Source organism: Anoplophora glabripennis, unplaced genomic scaffold (assembly GCF_000390285.2).
Source record: "Anoplophora glabripennis isolate ALB-LARVAE unplaced genomic scaffold, Agla_2.0 scaffold41, whole genome shotgun sequence".
Lineage (NCBI taxonomy): Eukaryota > Metazoa > Arthropoda > Insecta > Coleoptera > Cerambycidae > Anoplophora > Anoplophora glabripennis.
Window position 1 is genome coordinate 567,808 of NW_019416901.1, and position 23,469 is coordinate 591,276.

The following is a 23,469-nucleotide window of genomic DNA, read 5'->3' on the forward strand; positions in this document are numbered from 1 at the left end:
CTCTAGAAAATATTTCCATTAAATTTTTTTATGAACATAATGTATTAAATAGCATAAATATAAAGTTATTATGAGAATTGTTGTAAAAACATGGTGTTTAACTGAAATGGAAGAACGCTTGTGAAAATACTCAAAAAAGCAAGCGAAATTCCAGTTTACATGAAAAGCCTTTGTCGTGAACAATGCAGCATTCCAAGACATGCTGAAAAAATTTTTCTATTCTAAAATAAATTGCCAAACTGATGAATTACACTGTTTACTCATCCATTGTGGTTCAATGTCAAGATTTTCGTTTGTACAGTAAATTTAGTAGAATGAGCGTCATGGGAGTTCTATATATTTACGGAATGATAATGAATAATAACTTTCCAGCCTACGAGACATAAGCCTGAGTTTGATTTATTTTTTTGCAGCCGAACAAAAGCCTGTATATTCAAGGCACTGAATTTATATAATTGGGTGGGTTTCTGTCAGACGTAAAGCAAGGCAAAATTCGCTGTTTCCTCTGTAGCTGTACCGTCAGATGTGAAACGAGTAAATGGTATTTAAAGAAAACTTTTTTGAGGTTTAGGATTCTTGGTATGTAAGTATGACTTAATTTTACACAAGAAACTATTCTACATTCTTCAAATTTATTTGAATTCTGACCATTTTATTCAATAATATTTAAATTATTTCTGTTCGCACGCTCTAAGCATGAACGCCACTTCCTAAACTGCTAGAAGATTCTTCAGGATGCAACTGGGATCTGTATTCTAAATAATGTAACTAAATCATCTTGAGTGCAGCAGTAATGCGGGAATATGATGTATAAGCCTATTTTAAGATTACATTGCACCATAGCAGCGAAACAAAAGCGCCTAGCTTATACTTTTCTTAAAATAGTTGGAGCACCTCACCAAATATCTCTGCATAGATATGTTGGCTTTGTCCTGAATAACTTAGGAGGTATTATACCTACGTGAGTTAAAACGCAGAAGAGAATAAATCTATTGTAAATGTACGAGATTTACGACTCCAGTTATCCTATATTTGGTTTATTTCAAGTTTTAATAATAAAGTACGGCATATCCACAAAGTAAGAGTACTGAAACTCTGATGTTCTATGATTTTCGTTTTCGACAGAGTTGACAACATTGCTTTCAATGTCTGCTTGCTTTTGTCTCGGTCAGTTGAGAACTGTTGTTGTGGTGGCGTGTTGAAATGAGCGCCGCTATTCCGAATCCCACCAGTTGCCTCTTTTGTCTTTTATAAACAAACTACTATTTCTTTGAAAAGAATGACTAGAGAGGAAAGTAACTTGAATAATAAAATACCGAAAGAATATGAACGAAAAAATTGATGTAAAAGTTTGGTGTTTCGTTTTAATACAAAAACTAAGTTGAATAATTCAATACAAATATTTTACTGTCACTAAAAAAATTATACGTCTGGCGGCTGAAAATGTCCTAAAGCTTTTAGTTTTTTCCAAATATCTGAGATAGGAAAGTTACAATTATTGGAAAATTTATGTATCCCTTCTACGTACCTTCCATTGTTTTTATTTGAGTTTATGGGATCTTATATATATCTAGAAAGCGTCTTCACTAGAAATAGATACATTATACAATGTGACCCACATTTTTATCCAATTTAATCAATTTTTTAAATAAGAAACAGCTTATAAAACAATTTATTTCCAGTTTTATTTATGTAACCATTTGAAGTCGGTAAACTTTTGGTTCTCCAACTTAGGACATTCCGTATATAAATTAAGGATTAGGCCGGTGGAAAAGGAACTTCAGAACAGACAACTGTAATCGACTGCCGTAATTGGAAATGATAATTACAAGAAAGACGATTAAGTAAATGAAATAGTATGCAAATTTATTCCCGAGCGACCAATCGAATAGAAAGTAATGAGAAAAATTACAATTATGAATTCGCACCGCTAAAAAGAAATGAACTCATCAAAGCGGGTCGCGAAACAAATGACGTATAATTTTCAAGCGAATCAGTTAATCAATGTCAAATCTAGAATGCTTCCGAACTTATTAGATCACAAGAGAGATCTCAGATCCTCTGAGAGATTCCTTGAATAATACTTATTGTGTCGCTATATAGTTGCCCAATAATTTAAACCCAGAGAAAAATAAGATCTCCAGCAAGTTATTCTGAAATTATGAGTTTCATAGAAGGTTTGGTTAGCTCCGTGTGTTTACAACATCTGTTAGTTCTACATTGCTATATACACCTAGACCATTTTGAGCACTTGTAATGCTGATGTAAACAATAAACCACAGTAATAAGAGCACAATGGAAACCACAGTAATACTGAACAAATATACATCAAATCAAAAAAGAGAGTGCGTAAAAAATGTTTGTTACAATACAATGTTTTTCCCCTCTTTTCAGTGCTTATATAAATTGTTAATTTGACATGAATGAGCTAAACAAACAATTCAGCCATAAATTAATAATTTTATAATGTTAAACTATAACAAATATTTCGAATGAAACTGGATGTACCATAAAAACACATCCGATAAAATCACATAAATACATTTTATGATCACCGCTTTGGTAAAAATTATTATTTCGTTTAATAAAACAAATTTTAGTCCATTTGGGTGTTTTGATTAAAATTTCCTGCCTGTTATGGTTTTAAATTGAATCCTTTCATTAATGGTATTTTTCTATTGGTACGTTTTTAAAACAATCATCTCGAATTACATTTACTCGCGCAGGGAATAAAATGGACGATCGCCCGATTCGGATTACACAATTTTTAAAAACTTTCCAGATCGAAACATTCACATATTGAATAGTTATGATACTGTTGTTTTAAATTCATATTCCTTAAGAGTTTAATATAACATATTCAACCACAACACTGAAAAGCTCCTAAAATGCAGCAGTCGAACAAGTGCAGTGTAAAGTGCATTGGGACACACACAGCATTAAGTGTATACTGTTGTAGCATAGTCAATAATTTCTTTCCCACAGTAATATCCGGAATTGAAATGGGTTTTCTTTGCTTGGTTAAAAGCTGGCCATAGCTCTAAACAATTTCCTGCACTTTAAGATTATGTTAGTACTGTAAAAATAGACAAATATACATATATTTCTCTGTATTGTTGCATTTAATATTAATAAAACACTGGCGTCACTAGCTTCCTCAATTCGAAAGTTTAGTAAAAAAATTTAGACACACATAATATTACAAGATGCGTTAGAAACAGAGTTCCAGAGTAAATAAACGTTATGGCAACCCCTTAAACACTCACAGACCGTGCGGTAGTGTTCTGTGGTCTAATAAATTTCACTGTGAATTAAGTCTCCGCCTTAGGTCACGAGCCCTTTGAGCGAGCAGCAGCGGAATGCTTTTTATTATATTACTGACATTCCCTCACATTTCCACTCTTTAGTCCTTAATATCGGCCGGCAAAGGGAAAAAGGCGACGAGATCGCCTCATACGCTTATTAATTCTTGTTAACTAGGCGGAATTTGTACCATTTTTCAATAGCACTCTATTGAGGCGTATTCGAAGTGTTCCCCGCTTGAACAGAAGCGCATTGTTTTGGAATATTTGAATGGATGGTGCTGCATATATGCCTGCTAGAAGCGTTTTCTCTAAAGGCGGCAATGAATAAACATTCGTTTGAAAAAGAAGATGAGAACAAAATACATTTGATGGGTTTGATCGGTATTGGCAGAAATACGGCTGCTTCGTTGGAGATATATAAAGCCTTTTAAAAGAGAAAATATTCCCAAAGTAATTCTATGTTTACTTTACTATTTTACAGAATATTTCGTAAACAAAATAAACCGTAGGGTAAACACCTCCTTTTTTGAGATTTTGATTTAATATGACAAATTCGTATTGTTTCATTATTACTGTGGTTGTCATAGAGCTCTTATTGTCGCGGTTTATTGTTTACATCAGTCTTACAACTGTTCAAAATGGCCTATGGTAATGCAGAATTAACGGATATTGTTTTAATTTATTTGAAAATATGCGTTTGATTCAATCTTCTACCGCCGTTTTTCTTCGAAATGGTCTACCTAGTCGTCAAAATTGTGAACAAAAAAGTTCTTGACTGAAATATTGAATAACTTTTACCGGCTATATTCTTTTAATATAATAAATCCCCGGTAATACAGAAGAATCAGAAAAATTACTTCTAAAAAACAAGCAACATAAAAAAATTATATAGATCATGCGTTCCGAATAAGATTTAGAAGGGTGTTCTAGTTCTTCACGTGCCACACTGTATATATTTGATTCGATTTATATCCCTTTCAACTACAAAATTTACGAGACCTTGCCAACTATGAAAATAACAAGGAAAATGTATGAGAACTTTATTTTGTACATATTTAACCACTACTTTTGCATTCAACTACAGACGAAAAGTTTCTCATCATGTTAAATTCAGTAGACAGCAATATTTCACATTAATATTTAGTGCTTAGTAAAATAAACGTTACATCCTCAACATTGGAAACGTCTGTAAAGTATTTAAATAAACTCCAAAGAGTATACATACCGCTTCAAATACTTGCATAAACTAGTATCAAATTTTATATTGCCTTAAACTGCGTAAAATATGTATCATTAACAAAACTCGCAATTTTGATGCTGGTATTTAACCTTAATAGCGAGACCATCAAAAGTAAAAGTCGGAGCAAACAACGAGCTTCGATTTTGTAATAGTACACTACATTGTCCGTTTCAACTCCATATGTTATCGCTTATTGCTCTTAGAGAATATTACCAGTTACATAAATTCATTTTAAATGAAAAATACGTAGGACGAAGGAAAAATGAAACTCTTTTTGACTTTTCCGTTGCTTAACATCTAAAAGTGAGCGTGAATATCACATTTCACAACGAAAACAAAAATAATTAGCATGATGTGTTATTAGAAACAAAATAATACTTTTAATTAATGGAATGTGCTATATAATTATTTAATTAGATGAAGTATAAATTAGTTATCTATTACATCCAGATGTTATATACAGACAGGAGAAAATTTGCCTTTTGTACAGCTCGTTCGTTGTAATTAAATATCAGAAGGGTAAATTTAATATAAAAAACCTCAGATATCTAATAAAAAAGGTGGTTATTTCCGCAACAAGTTGTAAACATTTTTTTTCTCTGTAAATAATTTTAAAAGAAGGGAATATGAAAGCAAATATTAATTTAAGTAAGCCATATGAGCTCTGAGTCGTTTCTTTTTGTACAATTGCGAAAATCATACAAGTATGAAAAATTTATAGGAAATACTCTCCTTAAAATTCACCAAAGAATACGAGGTTTAATTTTTGGTCACCCTATATTTTCAATTTAAGTTATTTGCTGCATTGTCCTGTCACCACCATAAGATTTATTTTTATTTTCTCAGTTAAATCGATATTCTAGACGAAGTTTTATCCTTTGGGCTACTTAAAACCTTTCTCTTGAAGAGGAAAATATTTCATTCTTAAACTTATTCTACTAGTTTTGCGATTTATATCTTGAAAGTAATTGAATCGATTGACTAATCTTTCAATGGCAGGAACGGCCCTGACTGAAACCGCGAAAACAAATGAATGTTTACGCTCATCCTGTTTGCTTTCCTTACGGAACTGGAAAAATATAAGTGGGCGCTGGAATAACCTCCATTAAGGTATTACAAATGATGACAAAGTCCGGTATAGTCGTGGTTGAACGTAATAATTAGTTAACTACCCTTAAATATATTTGCTACACTCCAGATATACCTAAGGGTCTCCTGTGGTGAAGAATATTCGAACAACATGATGTAAATTAAAAAAAAGGAACGAAAGCCTCAAATTTTGTATTTACGAACACCAACGCACACAAGTGCTTTTAAAAACCCATAAATTAAGCAACTTTAAAGGTAGGTTAGGCCCAAATGTCATAATTTAGAACTATATTAGCAAATATGTACCGTATGATCGAGAAATAAGACTCTACGCCACTGAGTATTTGGAGAGTTCGCTCCCTTTCAGTTTAGTCTCTCATTTTAAAGGTGTATTATTTTCATTTCTTCATTAGCTTTGTTTACATAATAACTTATTAACATTTGTTACATATAGGAAGCAACACCTAACCCTTAAGGGCTTACTACAATACTACTTAATGGTAATTGCATATGCTAATGGCAATAACATGGCTAAAAGGAAAGACGTGTCTAACATGATATGCATTAGAGTGCATAGGTTGAACTTTACAAACCCGAACAGCAACAGTTTACTGAAATATGAGCTTGCATGTGGGAAACTCAAATACAACGCCATAACAAGTTGCCATAAGCTATGCGGCGAATTTCATGAATGCAAAGCGTGGCTTTCCTCGAGTTTGTTGGTCAATACGACGCCGATATTTATAATTAATTATAGTTTCCTGCCACAGTGCAGTTATTTATTATTAAGTTGTACACTGTAAGCGGAACCTACGGTCGCAATACAAGAAACAATGTTTGATGTGTGGTTTGTTAATAAAAAAAATGTAACCTAGGTAAAACACCCTATACAGGCTGTTACAAATTCGAGATTTTTCGAGACAAAACGTCTGAATCTGGTTCGGACCGAGACAGTACAGTATTGGGGATCATGAAGCTTGCAAAAAATGTTGATGATGGTCCTGGAGAGACGAAACTTTACATACAAAAATTGATTATGCCATTCAATAGAGGGCAAAAAGTGATCATGAGAGTGTTCTTCTTTTTTCAATATCACCTCAAACAAGGCTGAAATGAAACAGAAACGGATTTCCAAAATTTCGGTTTTTTTCAAATATTTCGAAAACTAATCATGTTGATTTTTTTAGAGGTATAATGTTGGTCCCCCGATTACGCAACTTTGCCCCCATTTAAGCTAATTCGTACCTCTTACCGTTTCGGAGATCCCTGTAGTGAGAAGCGAATTTGTAACAGCCTGTATAATTTAGTGTGATGACGTCAAAAGGAATCAATGATACACAAATAACTTATTGAGTTTGACTGTCCTTGGAAGTAATTTCTTGTTCTAATTTTCACATTCTGCCAGATACTTCCGAAGGATAACAAGCAAAGCAGATTTCAAACCTTTGGAGCTCGTAGTTTCGTTAGAGACAATTAGATTGACTCTGGAACCCCGCTTTTTAAAGGCACTAAGACGAAGTTATTTTACTCCAAATTAATTTCAAAACTACCAGACTATGAATAATTGAAAGGGTATTAAACTTAGCCGAAGTATAGGAGTTATTCTATATTTAACAATCGCTAATTAATAATAAATTGGATCAAAGAATTTCCTGAAAATTAGATAATTACTGTATCAGGATAAAACGCTCACGTAAGATCCCACAGAAACTTGTTTTCTACTAGGAAGACGGAAAAAGAATAGCAAAAGACAGGAATGCGTGCTATTTAGGGTAATAATTTTTTTAGCTCTCTTTCCAATCACAGTATTAGCCTAAATCGCGAGGGCTTGTACTGGGTAGACCACAGACCACCTACACTGGCCGTATCTAATTCCAATGCACGATTGCACTGCACGAGTGTCGGGTACCAGAGAATGCAAAATCCAGGGAAGTGGAGTGTGGAAGGCAATCTGATCGCGCGCATCTTTAAGCAGATCCGGATTAAGTGATATTTTTATTACATATCAAACATTATATTGTATCTTATGACAAATATTCAATTTTAAGTTTGTAATTCAGAAAATAGTATATTTTAGTGTCCTATTAAATAAAACTACAAAATAATTTAAATATATTTATTGTCCTCTAAATAACATTAATTTATTTAATATTTGCCTTTTCGTAGATTTTACCGAATTAAATAATTTGACTTCATGATTTATTCGTACATCGATATACTTTTCATATTCAGCCCTTACAATTTCTATTAAATGATTACAATTCTTAGGCAAATTATCAAATTGATGTTCATGCAAATTTTCAAATATATTCACATTCAAAAAGTTTTTTAATACATGATAAACAATTTTATTTTTCTGTAGCCTAGGTGTTCTGCTTTCATCATTATTAAAAAATTTTATTAATTTTTCTGTTTCTTGGCATATTACTACGACATCTCGAGATGGCTACGTCAAACAACCACGTTCTTTAATAAAAATTGACTATGTATTTGACATTAAACTATTTACACAGTCTTCACATTTTATTGGCTTTATTAGAGAACTTGTTATTACGAAACCGCCAATATATACTATAATGTACTTGCTAGTGTCCAGTCCTGTTTCTTAATAGCCTTCACTCATCTTCGTTTTATGTCAACATTCCTTGGAAATCTGTAAAAATTTAAATATTAGGTTTGAAAAATTTAGAGATTATTTTTTTTGTCACAAAACTCTGAAATGAGTCTGAAATTAGTTTTGTTTGCAATTTTTTCAATTGAAAAAAGTATTTAATTAATTTTCAGCTATCTCGAAATGACGGGAATTGGTAAAATTTCATAAAAATTTGAGGCTCACATAAAGTAAATAATTACTAAAAATATTTTACAGTAATTCATTCATTATTTTATAATAACAATATCACGTTAATCACTACACTATGTGGGCGAACAAAATTATAAAACCTGGAAGCTTGTGCCGTCAACCGAAAAATGGCGTACATATTTACCTTTTATATATTCCTTTTTTTACTTACCTAAAGAAGGAATATTTTCGCCTCTCTTCACCAACTCGATCACTTCTATTTATACAATGTTTTACAATACACTTGCCCATGATAAAACGTCTAATTATAGAAATCACAGCGATGCGTACACGTCAAATGCTAGGACACGACTGAGCGCTGGGCTCCAAATCAGGCTCCGAAGTGTTTTCACCAAAGTCGCTCTATAAGCCAGTCTAGGTGGTCTATGGGGGAGTCTGTGGCATTCAGTGGGCAAAATTAAATTAACATTTTTACTACTTGACACGGGACAACCTGTACCTACGTTCAACGCTAACCGAATAACCTTTACCCTACAGGATCGGCGCTCAAACGTAAATCAGGCCCCTTTAATTCCCTATCCGACTGTTTTGAAATCGCAATTGTTTTAAACTGCGGCATTATAAAGCTATTTGTCCAACACAATAGTAGTGCTAAGCCTTTGTATGTTCACGTCGTGCTTTTAAAGAAGTACACATAGCTAATTCGTGACAGATGGACACTTGGAAACGTTCCATCGGACTCGGAAACAATGTCGGGGAAATTAAAATGTGGGCATAAATGTTGGCCTGTGTGTATAATACTACATTATATGAAAATTATATTATAGACTTTGCAATAGTTCTTCTTCTATCGTCATTGATAGGTTGTTTAAGCGCTTCTGTATCATCGTATTTCTTAAGTAGGTACCTAAGTCTTATTGCGCTTAAGACACAAAGTTTCTTTCTACCGAGACACTTGTTGCAGGAATTGTTAAAACGGCAAAGCTACTTGTATGTTTCCGAAAATACCATTTTAAATTCAAAAATATCAAATTCGTTTTTCAACCTATCTATTTCAAAAACTTTAGGATGCATTTGTAATAAACATTCAAACGATTTTTCGGAAAATTCGTTTGTATATTCGGGAAAGTTTAAGGGGAAATATATTTTGAACATTCCTTCGTTATTCTTTTCATTTTGTTTCATAACTTTCGTGTTTTAATATGTTGCTGGGAAACATACAGACTGCATTCTTGAAAATTCTTATATTACGTTGACGAAGAAATCGACAATAGTGCAAGAGTGCAGAAGTGGTGATTTTTTTTTAATGGTCAACGCAATTCTTTTGTGGAAACTACTTTTACAGAAAACTTCCTAAAGAAATCCAACTCGACATCTGTGCGAAGTTCCTCCGGAATCGTTTAAAATTTCTCCAGTCTGAAACTTATGTGAATAAGATAGAATTTTATTAGCTAAATCTGGGACAACCAGTACTTAATAAACTTGTTAAAACGAATGAAAGTAAAACAGTCGAATTGAAGTAGTTTTATAACAAACTCAGTTCAAAATAAGAATAGTATTCTCTCAACTTATTCGTTGTAATGTGTGGTATTAGTAAGATATATATTTTATACATATCCTTAATAGAATCTTTTTTTGTACCTTGTATAAACGGTGTATATCATCCCGGTAAATTGTCTTTCTGAAATGAATTTTAAGACGAGAAATCAAAGGAGCTTAGGTCACGAAAACCGCATAGGATCTTCTGTATATTTTTGCATTTACTCTGAATAAATCTTAAAGTGCTATCCACTGATTCCTCTATATATTCCCAAGCAAGACAACTGGTTAAATAGCGGTTTACTTGACGTTAAAAACTTTTCCTTACAACGTTGTAGTGACTTTAATAAACTCAAAACTGAAGTATTTACAAAAATTTCATTAAATGAGGCTTTGATAATTTTTTCTGTAGATCAGGGCTTAGTTGCGATCCTTGTGTTCAGCACAATTCCGCCACTAGGGAACCCAAAATAAGGTTCCAGCGGTACACAACCGTTATTTCTAACTGAGGAATTCATTGAATAGACGGGAATTTGAAATAATGCGAATTGTATTAAACACAAAGCAATTATTTATGTGGTAACTGTTCCATTGCATTGTGAACCAAATACTTCAATGTCTTATGACGGAAATACAAACAATACGTTTGATTTAATTTTCTGTATAATCCATAACAATGCAACGAATAAATAAGATGGATTGAAGGGCGCCCAACATCAGTTGCTTATGAGTATGTTGGATTAACCGCATATTGAATTAAATTAAAAAAAAAATTATTCAACTACGCCTAATTTTAAGTAAAAATGGTACAAATTTTTGTAAGTTGAAACATTACCATATTAAGTCATATTTTAATTATGACTTTTCTGCTGGTACAATTTATACCGACTTTTTTAAGGCTTTTGACAGAATTGACCACGGTATATTTTTGAAAAATTAAAATAATTTGGATTCTCTGATCATCTGATTGACTTAATTAAAGCATACTTAACCAGCAGAATCCTATGTCTGATTCATCAAAATTGTATGTCAGTGAAAGTAAAAACTTACTCTGGAGTCCTGCAAGGATCAGTTTTAGGGCCTTTATTTCTTGATTTGTTTATAAATGGCATATTTTCGAAATTTGTTCAAATGTAGATTGTTTATTGCTGCTGATCTGAATATATTTTTTTCAAAATATGTCTAATATTATTACTGTTACATCAGCAAACTTAGATAGCGTTTGTAATTGGTTTGGGATGAACAATTTAAAAAATTTTTGAAGTGATTTGTTATGTCTCTTACCACAAAGCAAGTAGTCAAGTATAATTATCATTTTATCAACAATTTATTAAAGTACCAAATACCTATTGCGATAAAAGTAACGCAGGATTTGAATGGTGCCCATTTTCATTCCGAAGAATTGGCAGTATTGTGCATTAAAACTACTTACACCATATTATTAATATCAATTAGAACATGTGTCTACAATTTGGTGTTCTAAGTGACATATGGCATGTAATGATAATCTGGAATGAATTCAAAGGCGTTTTCTTCTGTCTGGTCGCCCAGTTGAAGAATGAGCGCGCGTGCAAACGCGGTACAAACACAGCCGCACTGGGCGACCGGCCATAAATTTCAGTTGTCGACAAATTGCGTAACAGTGCAGTGCAGCAATGCGGAAATGGGTGTAATTCAGGTAATTTTAATTTGTTATAGGCACCTTCTATTACAATTGCGAAAGGGAGAAATAAGAGAGATATTTTGTTAACTAATATTATTTCAACATGGCATTTTGGAGACCTTTTGAAACGGAACAAAACGAAATTTACCATCAATATAATAAAATGTTTGAGGACATAAATAATTAAAATATGTTGTTGGTCAAATGAACATATAGAAATTTTCTACACATTATATATAAATTATTATAATTTTTTACCTTTAACAGAAATCTTTTTTAGGGACGCCTATGAAACTAATTAAAGTTTATTGCTAGGCGTTTTTATACACGTTCAACTGACTGAGGAAAGACTATACTTGCCAACGCCACTAACTAATATAAAAAGTTGTTTTAATTTGTGCATAATATCGTTAATAATATGGCCTTAACAATTGATATATTTCATTGTTCACTTGCCAATATGAGGCAGAGGCACTATAATTTTTAAAAAAAAATTGTAACTGTTTTATATTCCCTACTTTACCTACTGACTACCTTTTTATGTTTATTATTGCATTACATTTCGTTTTGTTTGTATATTTCATATTCTATTTATTTCTGTTTATTTTGATATTGTTTTTATTATTACACGCAATTTTTTCATTTTTTTACCCATTTCGTATTTCATTTTTTAGTTTATTCCCATCAACTATTCTTTTCTTATTGATTATATCTATATAATATGTTATTTTTAATTACACTTACTCAATTCTGCAAGAATTTTATAAAAATATTTTAATAAATTCAAATCCCTCGACATTGAGGATCATTAAACCGTAACTAACATTCCATACCGGGGTACCTCCACAAAAGAGCGTCATAATTTCAGCATTCGACTTGTCCTAGGATGTACTAATTGCTCGCATTCACTCATTCACAGCCTTGCCCATCCTTCGGCACTGTACCCACCTTAGAAACATCAAAGATGACCGATATGATACATATCGCTGTTCCTTGCGCCTCGAGCAATGTCCTTGCGTGTAAAATTTTCAAATATTAATTATTGTGGCATCACAATTAGAAGATAGTGTCCGCGTATATATAGTGATGTGTTCCTTATTGTCTCATACGTTGGTGGTACTTTCCAAGAGAAGTTTCTTTGCTATTGTAGACTATATCGTACAAAAATGAAGGTGGTGAGTCGATTTTTTCCGTAGATTGTTTTAATGCGTCATCGTGATGTCATTTTAAATCAAAATTTAAAAAACTGTGTGCGCTTATTAAAATTATGTTAATACTAATAATACTACAAAGACACAAAGCGGAAATAAACAACAAAAGACAGATATTAAAATAAATTGAATATTTAACATTTATTTGTTGTTGTTCCTATTAGTAATAAATATTTCTTCTATTTTTTTCAGTTACTCTGCGTTATTTTAATATTTACCTTGGTGAGTGCAGAAAAACTACAAAGCAACTATTTACCGCCAATCACTGCCCAAAGTGCAGCAGGAAGTAGTAGTTTTTTGTCAGCACCACGTCCGTTTTCAGGATTTTCTGCGAGCTCAGGATCTGCCTTCACACAATCAGGTAGGATTTTTTAATTATTTAAAAATTATATACTGACCTTTACAACAACACTCTTGCACATATCTGAATGTAAAACCTAAATTCTGAAATGAAAGGTATTGCGACATCATACGCCGCCCCACCATCCGGACCTGTGCCCTCCGGAGTTTATAACGCTCCTATCGGACATTATTCAACAGGGGTTCCAATTGCTATCCTACGATTCAACAATGAAAACACCGGCGACGGTAGTTATAGATTCGAGTAAGTCTTAAATAAGTTTTCAATTAAAAAGGCAGTTACTGTAGGTTAAGAAGAAACATTTTAAGAAAACAATATATTTCTCTTAATTATGACACTCTTAAATCTGTAGAATTGTTTCAGAAATAACCAAAATCAACATAGGTGTTCCGCAAGGGTCTATATTAGGTCCGTATAGTTTTTTGTTGTATATAAATGACGTACTATGTATATGTAATAACGCATTGAATTACTTGAGAGTATGGTTTCAAACGAAGTGTTCATTTCGACACAAAGAAAACGATTACAATGAGGTTTTATAATAAACAGAAAATATGTAACAATATAGACATTCTGCTTATTTTATATTATGTGATTCTCGGATCCTGACGTGTCATATCAGACATATCAAGACAAATCAGATGTTTTTCCCAATTCTAGTTACCAAACCGAGAACAAAATAAGCCAAGCAGAACAGGGCCACCTACAGAACGCAGGAACCGACCAAGCATCATCTGTGGTCCATGGTACTTACTCCTACGAAGCGCCCAACGGTCAGACCATAACTGTCACTTACGTGGCCGATGAAAACGGTTTCAGGGCATCAGGGGACCATATCCCCACTCCACCACCAATACCGGCAGCTATCCAGAAGTCTTTACAATTCAGTTCGTCGGATTTGAGTACGGCTGGGTATTCTTCGTCTTCTTCTTTTAGCGGTGGCGTTTCTTCAACATTCGGAACTACCCCGCAGCACCCGCAAATCGCCAGGCAGTACCTTGGTCCTAGTACCAAGTCAACCGGTGGTTACCGCTATTAAATTATGTCATCAGTCTGTAAAAATTAATGTACATATAGATATTAGTTAGTGTGTCAAGTAAATGACTTGCAAATTGGTTGAGTATTTTTTTCCATGCCCTGTCCACACGGGATCTTTAGCTAGCTGTGTGTCTCTGGTTGTCGTTCGTCGTGCCGGAAGACGGTAAAGCGGTGATTCTTTTCTCTATACCACTTTGGATTGGAAATTCGAAAGTTTAGCGATTTTTTGTAACTAAAACAGAAAAAGTGCTAATTTAATAAGACAATCACAGTTCTCGTTCTATAAAAAGCTTACCTATTACAAGAAATAATACATTCCGGATATCAAACGTGAAAATAAGTTTTGTGTGCAGAATTTTACACGAACGTTTTACCTCTTTTTATCATAAAACGGCGTTGTTTTGTTCGGTGCTCTCTGTTTGTGGCAAGGCCTTTGCTGAAAACAAAGCACTTTATTAAAACTGAAAATGAACTGTGTAGTTGAGTATTTGCGTTAGGTACTTGACGTAAATTCTTCAGCAATGGCAATTAAAATTAATTTTCAATTATTTTTTGGTTAAATTGCAGCATTAAACCGTGTATCAGTGCATTATCTATATTTATGATTACATACAACTAAATTAATGACCAAAAGTACTATGTAACTGTTAAAGGAATACATATGTACTCATTTTATTACTACAAACTTTCTTAACCTGTAAGAGTTAAAAAATTGAACTGTACCTGTTCAGACTTTGCAGAGGATTTACTTTTACAGCAAAAAAAACTTCGGGTTGTTCCTTGATGGCGGTATAAGGAAAGCCTTAGAGACACAAAGAGATAAAATAAAGGCGTCTAGGGATCATTCGGCCTAAAATTAACTGTCCTTTAATTGGAACAAACGATTTATTGCCACAAGAAACGAAAAATACACCTCTTAAAGGATGATATGCGATAATTAGACGAAAACAGAAAACTTTGTTTTAAAATTCAGTTAAAATGAGCAATATATAAATATAATAAGACCGTCATTAGATGACATGATTAAAAAAAACTTCCCAACATTTCCAAAATTAACAACCCTCTGAAACATGTACAGGCAACCTGAAAAACAATAGGTTGTATTTCAAGTTGCATAAGCGTCGCGTAAGGACTGCTGATAAAATTTATTTATTTACATTAAAAAGTCTATTCATTAAACAAACTCGGTCTTCATTTTAATTTAAGAACGTGCAAAGTGTTTGTTTTATCACCCACCTGTATTTTGCGTATTATTATTATATATTCATTATAAACAATGTCAACAATTATGATAGCGCATACAAATTGCTGAGAATTATCAAAGTTCTTATCTTATCTACTTTAAAATAAATAAACAACTAACAATCCTAAGCAAATATTTGGTATTAGGTAGATAAGGGAACATCTATTGAATATTGAATATTTTCTGCTCGTCGAGTGACAGTCTGCCTGGCGCTTTACTTTAATTTTATTTTTGTTTTTGTAATGTTGGCTGACCGATTACACTGATTTGCTACTTTGCTGTTGACAAATGACAAATGATTACTGAACTGATAGTATAAAAACAACTAGAGGAGAGTGAGTAAATAGTAATCTTACTGGGGGGCGTTTTGGCCTACATTTGTTGTTAGTACACATTTGAAGTACTGCGAAATCAAGTCGGACGAATTTTACTTTCAATAGCTTAAAATGGAGTGAGTGATATTGCAAATGCATAATTAAATACAACACCTTTATTACGTTTGTCATTTTGGTAAGTACGAATTTCTAATATATGTAATAGTTGTCACTATTTTAACACAGGTTTAATAATATTCTATTTATATATCGGTATGTGTTTGAAAGTTGTTACGATTTTCAGTTTCCTTAACCATGGCTCGTAGGTTTGTAACAAATTTAATGCAGTGGTTGCACCCTAAAGATGATGAGAGGAATTTGATATCCGCTACATTCCACATGATCACCATAACCCTTATAAGTATGTCTCTGGTAGACTTGACTTGGTTCAACGTCTCGGGGACGCTTTGTGTACCTTACTTGACTCTGGGCCAGTTTTTTTGGTTCGGTTTCACCAAGGACGGAATAGATTATTCGGGTAAGATTCGTACCATATACTGTCTTAGTAGTGCGATATTTTTAAGCACATAACCTAAAATGAAAATTCTAATAGAAATTAACGAAATTTTCTTTGAGTTATGAAGGTTTTGTATATAAAAACATATGGTTGAAAGTTGATAGTTGTTGTTAAAATATGAATGTTTAAAAAGAAATTAAACAAGTTTATTTAGAAACAAGTTAAAAGTTTTCCTTGTGGGATTATGCTTTTTTTCAGAATTTATGCACTTTTGCAATTCTTTGACTGAATTAAACAATCTGTAATTTTAATTTCTATAGTCAGAATTAGCATATTAGTTGTTTTCGAGGAAAACACTCATTTTTATGTGGTCAACCGACTTCGTTCTGTGATAAAATTCTAACAAGTGTATTTATTCATTTTTCAGTGTCTTGCACTGAATAAATTGATTATGAAATTGTATTAATTTTGATTTTTATTATTTGTTAGAATTGTTTTGTTAAATTCCTTGAATATTATCCTAATATTGTAATACAATCTGCAATTCCTGGATTTTTTTGAAAATATACCACCTGTAACATTTCTGTGAATTTTTATGGTAAACAGACATTAAGTAGCTGCCTGAAAAACAAATCAATAATTGCGTTCACATTCCCAGTATTAAACGAAGCATTCATTATAGAGTCAAGGTCATACAGTTTGAACCTATTTAGAATTATAATTTATTATGGAAAACCTTGGTACAACAATTGCCCACAAAGCCATATATAGTCACCGGGTCCTGTTTGACTTCTTTCGTGACATTGAATAGAGGACAGGTGTTGAATTTAAAGATGTAATTTTATTGCAGTCTGATGTGTAGCACGTAAGTGCAGCCTTTGAAAAAATTGTTTTGCATTGTCACGAACAACTGAATAAAGCTTTGATGACGTGAAATAGAGTGTACCGCTTGGTAGTTTCATGTTTTCAACCGATGTAAATTGTAACGTTTTTTTAACTAAATAGTGATTAAACTAATATATTTTTATAATTGTAGCCAAAAAATCGAATTATTTATAATTTGGTGACTTCTGTATAGAGCTTTTTAAAAAAAAATTTACACAGAAATTTTTTCACTATTTTTATTTTGCGGGTTAAAGTTACTTTTTTTTAATAGAAACCTGGTTCAAAAGGCATTTTCCACAAACAAACCCATTGCTTGCTATATTTATTTGAAGTAAAAAATTTCTATACAGGGTGTGACAGTCATTTCAGGAACACGTAGATAATTTGCTGCTTTGTACATTGTCCATAAATAACAAACGAATTAAAATAATCCTCATTAGTATAATTTAAACGATCCCCAGGCATTTTTATTTAAATTCTCGCTAAAAACTGTTACAGACAACAATAATTTGACAAGTAACTTGACAAATGTTAAGTTATTTCAATTGTTTTTGGAGTGTTTCTGGTCATGGCCAATTTGATAACAGGTCTGATAGAGGAAAACTGTCCAAAAAATAGAAAATTGCAAATATCTCTAAAAGTAGTAACGTCAACCCTAACAATGCTTATATGGCTTGAAAGGAAATTTAAGTCTGCGTACGACAGAGTAAAAAATACAGGGTGTTCCATTTAAGTTAACAAAGTTATAGTTGTTTGAAGTTACCAAAATGTAACAGCAAAAATGAAACACCTAGTATTAAATGTTTTAATTTGTTGGTATGCCATAATTTAGTGTTACCCATGCCCTTTACAAGTACCAAAAATCCACTTGATATCGTGATCCTGAAAATAGTTACTAGCATCTCCGCGGACCCTTGCATCTATCAAATTTTTTCTTTAAAAATTAATATCTCAAAATCCATAACTTGTAGGTGTAAGGAAGATTTAATAAAGTGGCCCTCAAATTTCACGTAGAATCCGAAAATGCAATAATATATAGGGTATTCCATTTAAAATAAGAAAGTTAATGTCGGATTTCGGTATAACCGGAAGAGCCATAAAGTTCTAAACATTTTAGCTGTGTTGGACCTGCTGCCTTTGCTAGGTTGCCAAATTTTCAGATTTATGGGATCGGTACTTTCCGGGATATCGATAGTGGCGATTCCTGATGGGACACCCTGTATATACACTGCGTTTCACTTTTCATGGGACCGCCCTTATATCTCTGTTATTTACACATGAAAAGCTTTTTCTGTTGGGTATGAAAAAGTTACCAGCAAAGTGATTATTCTGATATAAACAGAAATTTATTTTATTTTATTACTCATATTTTGAACACTTTTACAGATATTTCCGGAAGTGTTATGTTAGAATATAGTATTTATTTCTACATAAAAAAATCGCTAATATATATATATTGTATTCTTTCATTTTGAAACCGAACACGTATGACGAAAATATCAAATAATCGTGATATTCGTGATATCAGGGTATTCTATGAAAAGTGCTAACATCTACATGCAGTTGTTTTTCTCCATGACCAACTATAATCGACAACGGCACAAGATTCTGTCCAGTGTAGCATTTGTTTGAAATCACGGCCAACTTTTAAATTTTTGGTTTACAAAATGAAAAACAGCTGTACCTAATTTTTTTACTTGTGATTTTGCGAGAAGGCATGACAAACTAAATATTTTTTAAAGCATGGTACATTCTCTTTTTAACTAGACCATGGCCAACTTTGGTTTCCATTTAAAAAATTTTGAAAGCAACTGTTTAACGTCAAAACATCAAAAATTTTTATTGACCTAAAGATTTCTTTCGAAAACATGTATGTTTAGTAATAAATAACATTGTTTGTAATCATATGCTCTCTTTCAGAATATCGCTGTATCAACACCACAATCGTAAACATGATGAGAACTACGATTTTATTGTGTTTTATGACGATTATCTTTGCGTTGTTAGGGTTCTTCCTCGACATAATCGGACCGAAAGGGTTGTTGTATAGAATGGCAAGGAAGTATGGCGTCCTTGGTACATGTACGGGTAAAATATCGACGTAATAGACAACTCCATTTTGAGTATCAACTTATTTTGTTTTAGTGCTGTGGATAATGGCTATTATAAGTCTGTCGTATTATATAGTTGTTCTGCTAGAGGATTCTATAGGTAAAATTAATCCGAACCTTGATGCTGAGGTGACTTATGGACTGGGTTTTTATTTAGTGGCCGCATCGGGTAAATATTTCCTTCGTTGATAACGGTGATTTTTTTATGACGATTTGTAATTGCAAACTTAATTAAGTCTCGAATTTCTCTTTGAAACGTATAAAGTATTTTTCTTCGTTTAGTTGTAATTTGGAAAGTTTTACTTTTTTTACTGATTTGAAATTATTGTCATCATTATTAATTAAGGTTTAAATTTCACATATTTTAGTGAATTTTTAGCAGTTTTTTTATCATATTTGAATAAATTATTTATTTATTACAAATACTTAAAGTCGGAGAATTGCCACAGACACGTACGATTGTGAGAAAAAGGATGTGGTTTTGTAAATAGGAAATTGATTACCCACGTAATCATTCATATTTTCCTTGGCTTCATTTTTATAAAATTATGTGATAAGGATGCATTTAAAATAATTTTTACGCAGCACGATTTACTCAACGCTGCATACCATGGAATCAGCACGTGTTGGTACCATTAAAAGAAAACTAAAAATTGTTCGCAAATACTTATCACTTTGATAATTTCTTTGTAATGATGCCAAGTTTGTTTCTTTGAATTATTAATTAAATTAATAGGAGCAAAGATCTGAACAGAACATTGTCCATTCCTTCCAATCACATTTTCTTTTCTGGCAACTTTAAACAATTAATTCACTATTTCCTATAAATAGAATTATGCCACTCACTAAGTATTATATAATTCTTAAATTGTATCGTAAAAAAATTTACGCAGCAGTTAAGGTCTAAGTGAAGTGTACAATGAAACATTGCAGTTAAATTTTTTTCTGAGGAAGAAACAAAATTACTTATTGACAAAAGAGAAAGTTGAAACGTTCTCCAGCGGTGGTAGTCACGGTAAATGGCTTTTCACAATCTAATTAATGTTTTCTTAGGTTTGCCGTAAAACTGAAATCCGATTAATTGGCTTGTAATAATGGTCTTTTTGTTACGGACTTTTTTTTATCAACAATTTTGTTTTAATCTGTATTAGATCGCATGTTGGGCTAAAATTTAAACCACTTTCAAACAGTTTTTCATTTTTTGGGTATTTTACGGGACTCCAAACTGAAAAAAAATTAAAAAACAAAAAAAACACTTCTGTCACAAGAATCACTTCGGGGTGGTTTTTACCAAGTTTATTTTTGTCTGCTTTGAAAAATTCTATTTGTCTCCCACTTTTGTTATTAAAATCGATCAATATCGATGTGAATTTTGACTAAAATGTGATAGTTTATAACTTATTTATTTTTTCACAGCAGTTATTCACAATTTTTTCCTTAGGTACATAATTCTGTCAAAATAACCGAAATTGTTCATTGTGACTGCAGACTGCACATATTTATATCGATCAGAAAAACTAGATCGAATAAAAATATCTAGTATGGCAGCTGTAAGAGTTAATTTCGGTATACATCTTTGACGCTTATTGGCTAATACTCGTTTTTTTTGTTTCTTGAGTTTTAATGGAGTAAAATACCTAAAAAGAAAAAATACCACAAAAAAAATGAAGTACCAATTTCATGGTCCATATTTTTAGGAGGTGTTTCCTGCCTGGGGATAATATACACCCTCATCCTTCCATTTAATTCTTCCACTTATCTAAGGGACGACGACAGATGCCTTATCGATGGATTCGAGGACGGTTTGGACACCTTCAACAGTCCAACGCCGCCACCCCCGTACAGTATACCACCCCCGCCCTATACCCCTTGATACAAGACGATAGGCTACTAAACCAAAGCAGAGTACGGCGGGCACAGCAAGACCCGAGTTTGAAAACTTTTACTCTTAACAGACAATCTCTTTGTTTTCTCGACATATGTGATATAGAAAGGGGTGAAGGGTGGTTTTTCTTAGTGACATATCGGATTGTTTTTGATGTTACAGTTCTGTTTGCGGTTCTAACTTTACGGTCTTACTTTGCCCGCTGCACGCAGACATATATGTATATTTAGAAAAGTATATTTTGCTATTATAAAAAAACTATATATTTACTGTAACAATACATGTGATAGAGGTTACTATCTAGTCTATTAAGGTCTGTCCTCGGTTTCCTTTGGAATATAACGAATTTGAATCTTTTGGAAAGCGTCGGTGTGGGGAAATACCGAGACGGGAGATATAAATCTGTTTCAGTTTTGATTTTTAAGTGATGGAAGGTACAAAACGTAATTGAAATATTGTTTAAATATGCAGGTGCGCAAAAAACATGTTTTATTGTCTATTTCTTTGAAAGACTGGACTAAATTCAAAATATATTCAATTATGCTTTTCGTGTATTTTTGTGTACACCCTGTATATATGTTTTATTAGTTACTGTATATATTTCCTAGGCTTATATTATTTCTGTATTTTGTTTAGGTTAATCTTGTAGGTGTTGCATAAGGTCCGTCGAGGAGTTGATTTTTGTTTTTCGGTTATTTGTTTTTTTTGCCATTTCTATATCTGTCGTAAATTTGTACGTTTTTGCAACTTTTCAGTTTCAATATTGCAATAAATGGTACTTAAAAATTAACGAGACTAGATTTTCAGTTTAAAAATGGAAATGGCAGAGTTTGGACCTAACACACTTTTTAAATTTGCATGTAAACGGTACTAGGATAAGGATTTGTTTGTTTTTTTATTTGTTTCGTTTCCTTTAAAATGCTTTTAAAAGTTAATAAAGAAAACTTATTTTTTAATGTATTTTCAGTTTTAACCTAACATTTTGTATCCCAAGGAGCGCAGATGGAACTTGTGTGGAGAGGGGGCGGCGTACTGATATCGTATTTTCTATAAGGGGTAAAAAAATACGGATTTTGAAACAGACCAACATTTATTTCATAATCTTTTTATAAAACATTCTTAACAATAATATGAAACAGTCCAAGCCACACCTTAAAAGCATAAAAAGTTTATATAAAAAATGAGAAAAATCGATATTAAATAAAAACTAAAATAAGTACGCAGTACGGGAAATATTTCAGGCTAAGCTGAAGTAACAAAGAATTCTATTCTTTCATTAACCAGTGCCTATTGTCAACTGGGGATATCTTTTGGCAGAGGTTACCTTTCTTGAGCAACGAATTTTTAAACCATTTAGATTCGCCTCGATGGTTTCTGTGGTTATTGCGTGAGTACGAAGCCTAACAATTCTAGGTCCAACGTGCCTTTTTGCAAAAATATTCACCAAATTTTTATATATTTCTCTGAGAATTTGTACAGCCATGGACGAAAAAGTATCTAAGCTAAAATTTTTAATTTGGTTTAAAAGATCTTTAATATCTCTTTTACTGGAAGTTATTTTGATTCATGCTTGGTTCTTTTTACACGTGGCAAAATACCCAAATAAGCAAAGAAAAATTAACAAAAACCTCGTTTTATAACGGACTATAATAATAGTTCGGAATAGTATAACAGAATAAAATAATAGTTCAGGCCAGAAACTTTTTATTGTCCACAGCTGTACATTGATATAAAGAAAATGAATTGCATGATAGTGGTTTTTGAAAAAAGGCATTGGGTACAATAAAATAAAAAATTTCTTGATGTTAATCGTGTAAAAAAATATCTACAGCGACAAAAAAGCTTGATTTTACCGGAACATTGTTCTTTATGCATAAATTACGAAACATCTTGTAATTTATAAATCGTGAATTAGAAGACTTTCATTGATACAGGGTGGTCCAATTTATAAGTATACAGGGTGGACCAAATTCAACACTTGGGGGTTTTTCTAATTCCCCAGTTAGAAAAAAAAACAAGTGTCACGATCTCGATTTTGATTTCTTATTACATTTAAGAGATACAGAGTATTTTTCAATTTTGATCACTTTTTTGCTTGTGAAAATATTAGACTTGATGTATTTTAGTTTTTTCAATTAAGAGTGCATCTGAGTTTCTATATTTTATAGAACTTTTGTGTAAATATCGCGTGTGATTTCATTTAAAAGCAAATTGTACAAAGATTTCAAAGATTTAAAAACCTAACATTTTCACAAACAAAAAAAT

At 32.3% G+C, this 23,469-nt stretch overlaps 2 protein-coding genes across 3 annotated transcripts; both read left to right on the forward strand.

Annotated features, from left to right (window-relative positions):
• Window positions 1-12,759: 12,759 nt before the first annotated feature.
• On the forward strand, window positions 12,760-14,257 carry LOC108917244 (pupal cuticle protein 20-like). The gene is made up of 4 exons (XM_018723748.1): window positions 12,760-12,814; window positions 13,043-13,211; window positions 13,307-13,454; window positions 13,872-14,257. Exons 1-4 carry the CDS (start codon window positions 12,806-12,808, stop codon window positions 14,248-14,250), a joined length of 705 nt encoding a protein of 234 aa, XP_018579264.1. The 5' UTR covers window positions 12,760-12,805; the 3' UTR covers window positions 14,251-14,257.
• Window positions 14,258-15,462: 1,205 nt separating this feature from the next.
• Window positions 15,463-22,160, forward strand: LOC108917245 (transmembrane protein 127). 2 transcript variants are annotated; one of them, XM_018723750.1, is made up of 5 exons: window positions 15,463-16,002; window positions 16,111-16,344; window positions 19,129-19,290; window positions 19,354-19,488; window positions 21,017-22,160. In XM_018723750.1, exons 2-5 carry the CDS (start codon window positions 16,122-16,124, stop codon window positions 21,190-21,192), a joined length of 696 nt encoding a protein of 231 aa, XP_018579266.1. In that variant the 5' UTR covers window positions 15,463-16,002; window positions 16,111-16,121; the 3' UTR covers window positions 21,193-22,160. The 2 variants fall into 2 exon arrangements, with proteins under 2 accessions (XP_018579266.1, XP_018579265.1); XM_018723749.1 differs by having other exon boundaries at window positions 15,468-16,002; window positions 19,129-19,296.
• Window positions 22,161-23,469: the final 1,309 nt, after the last annotated feature.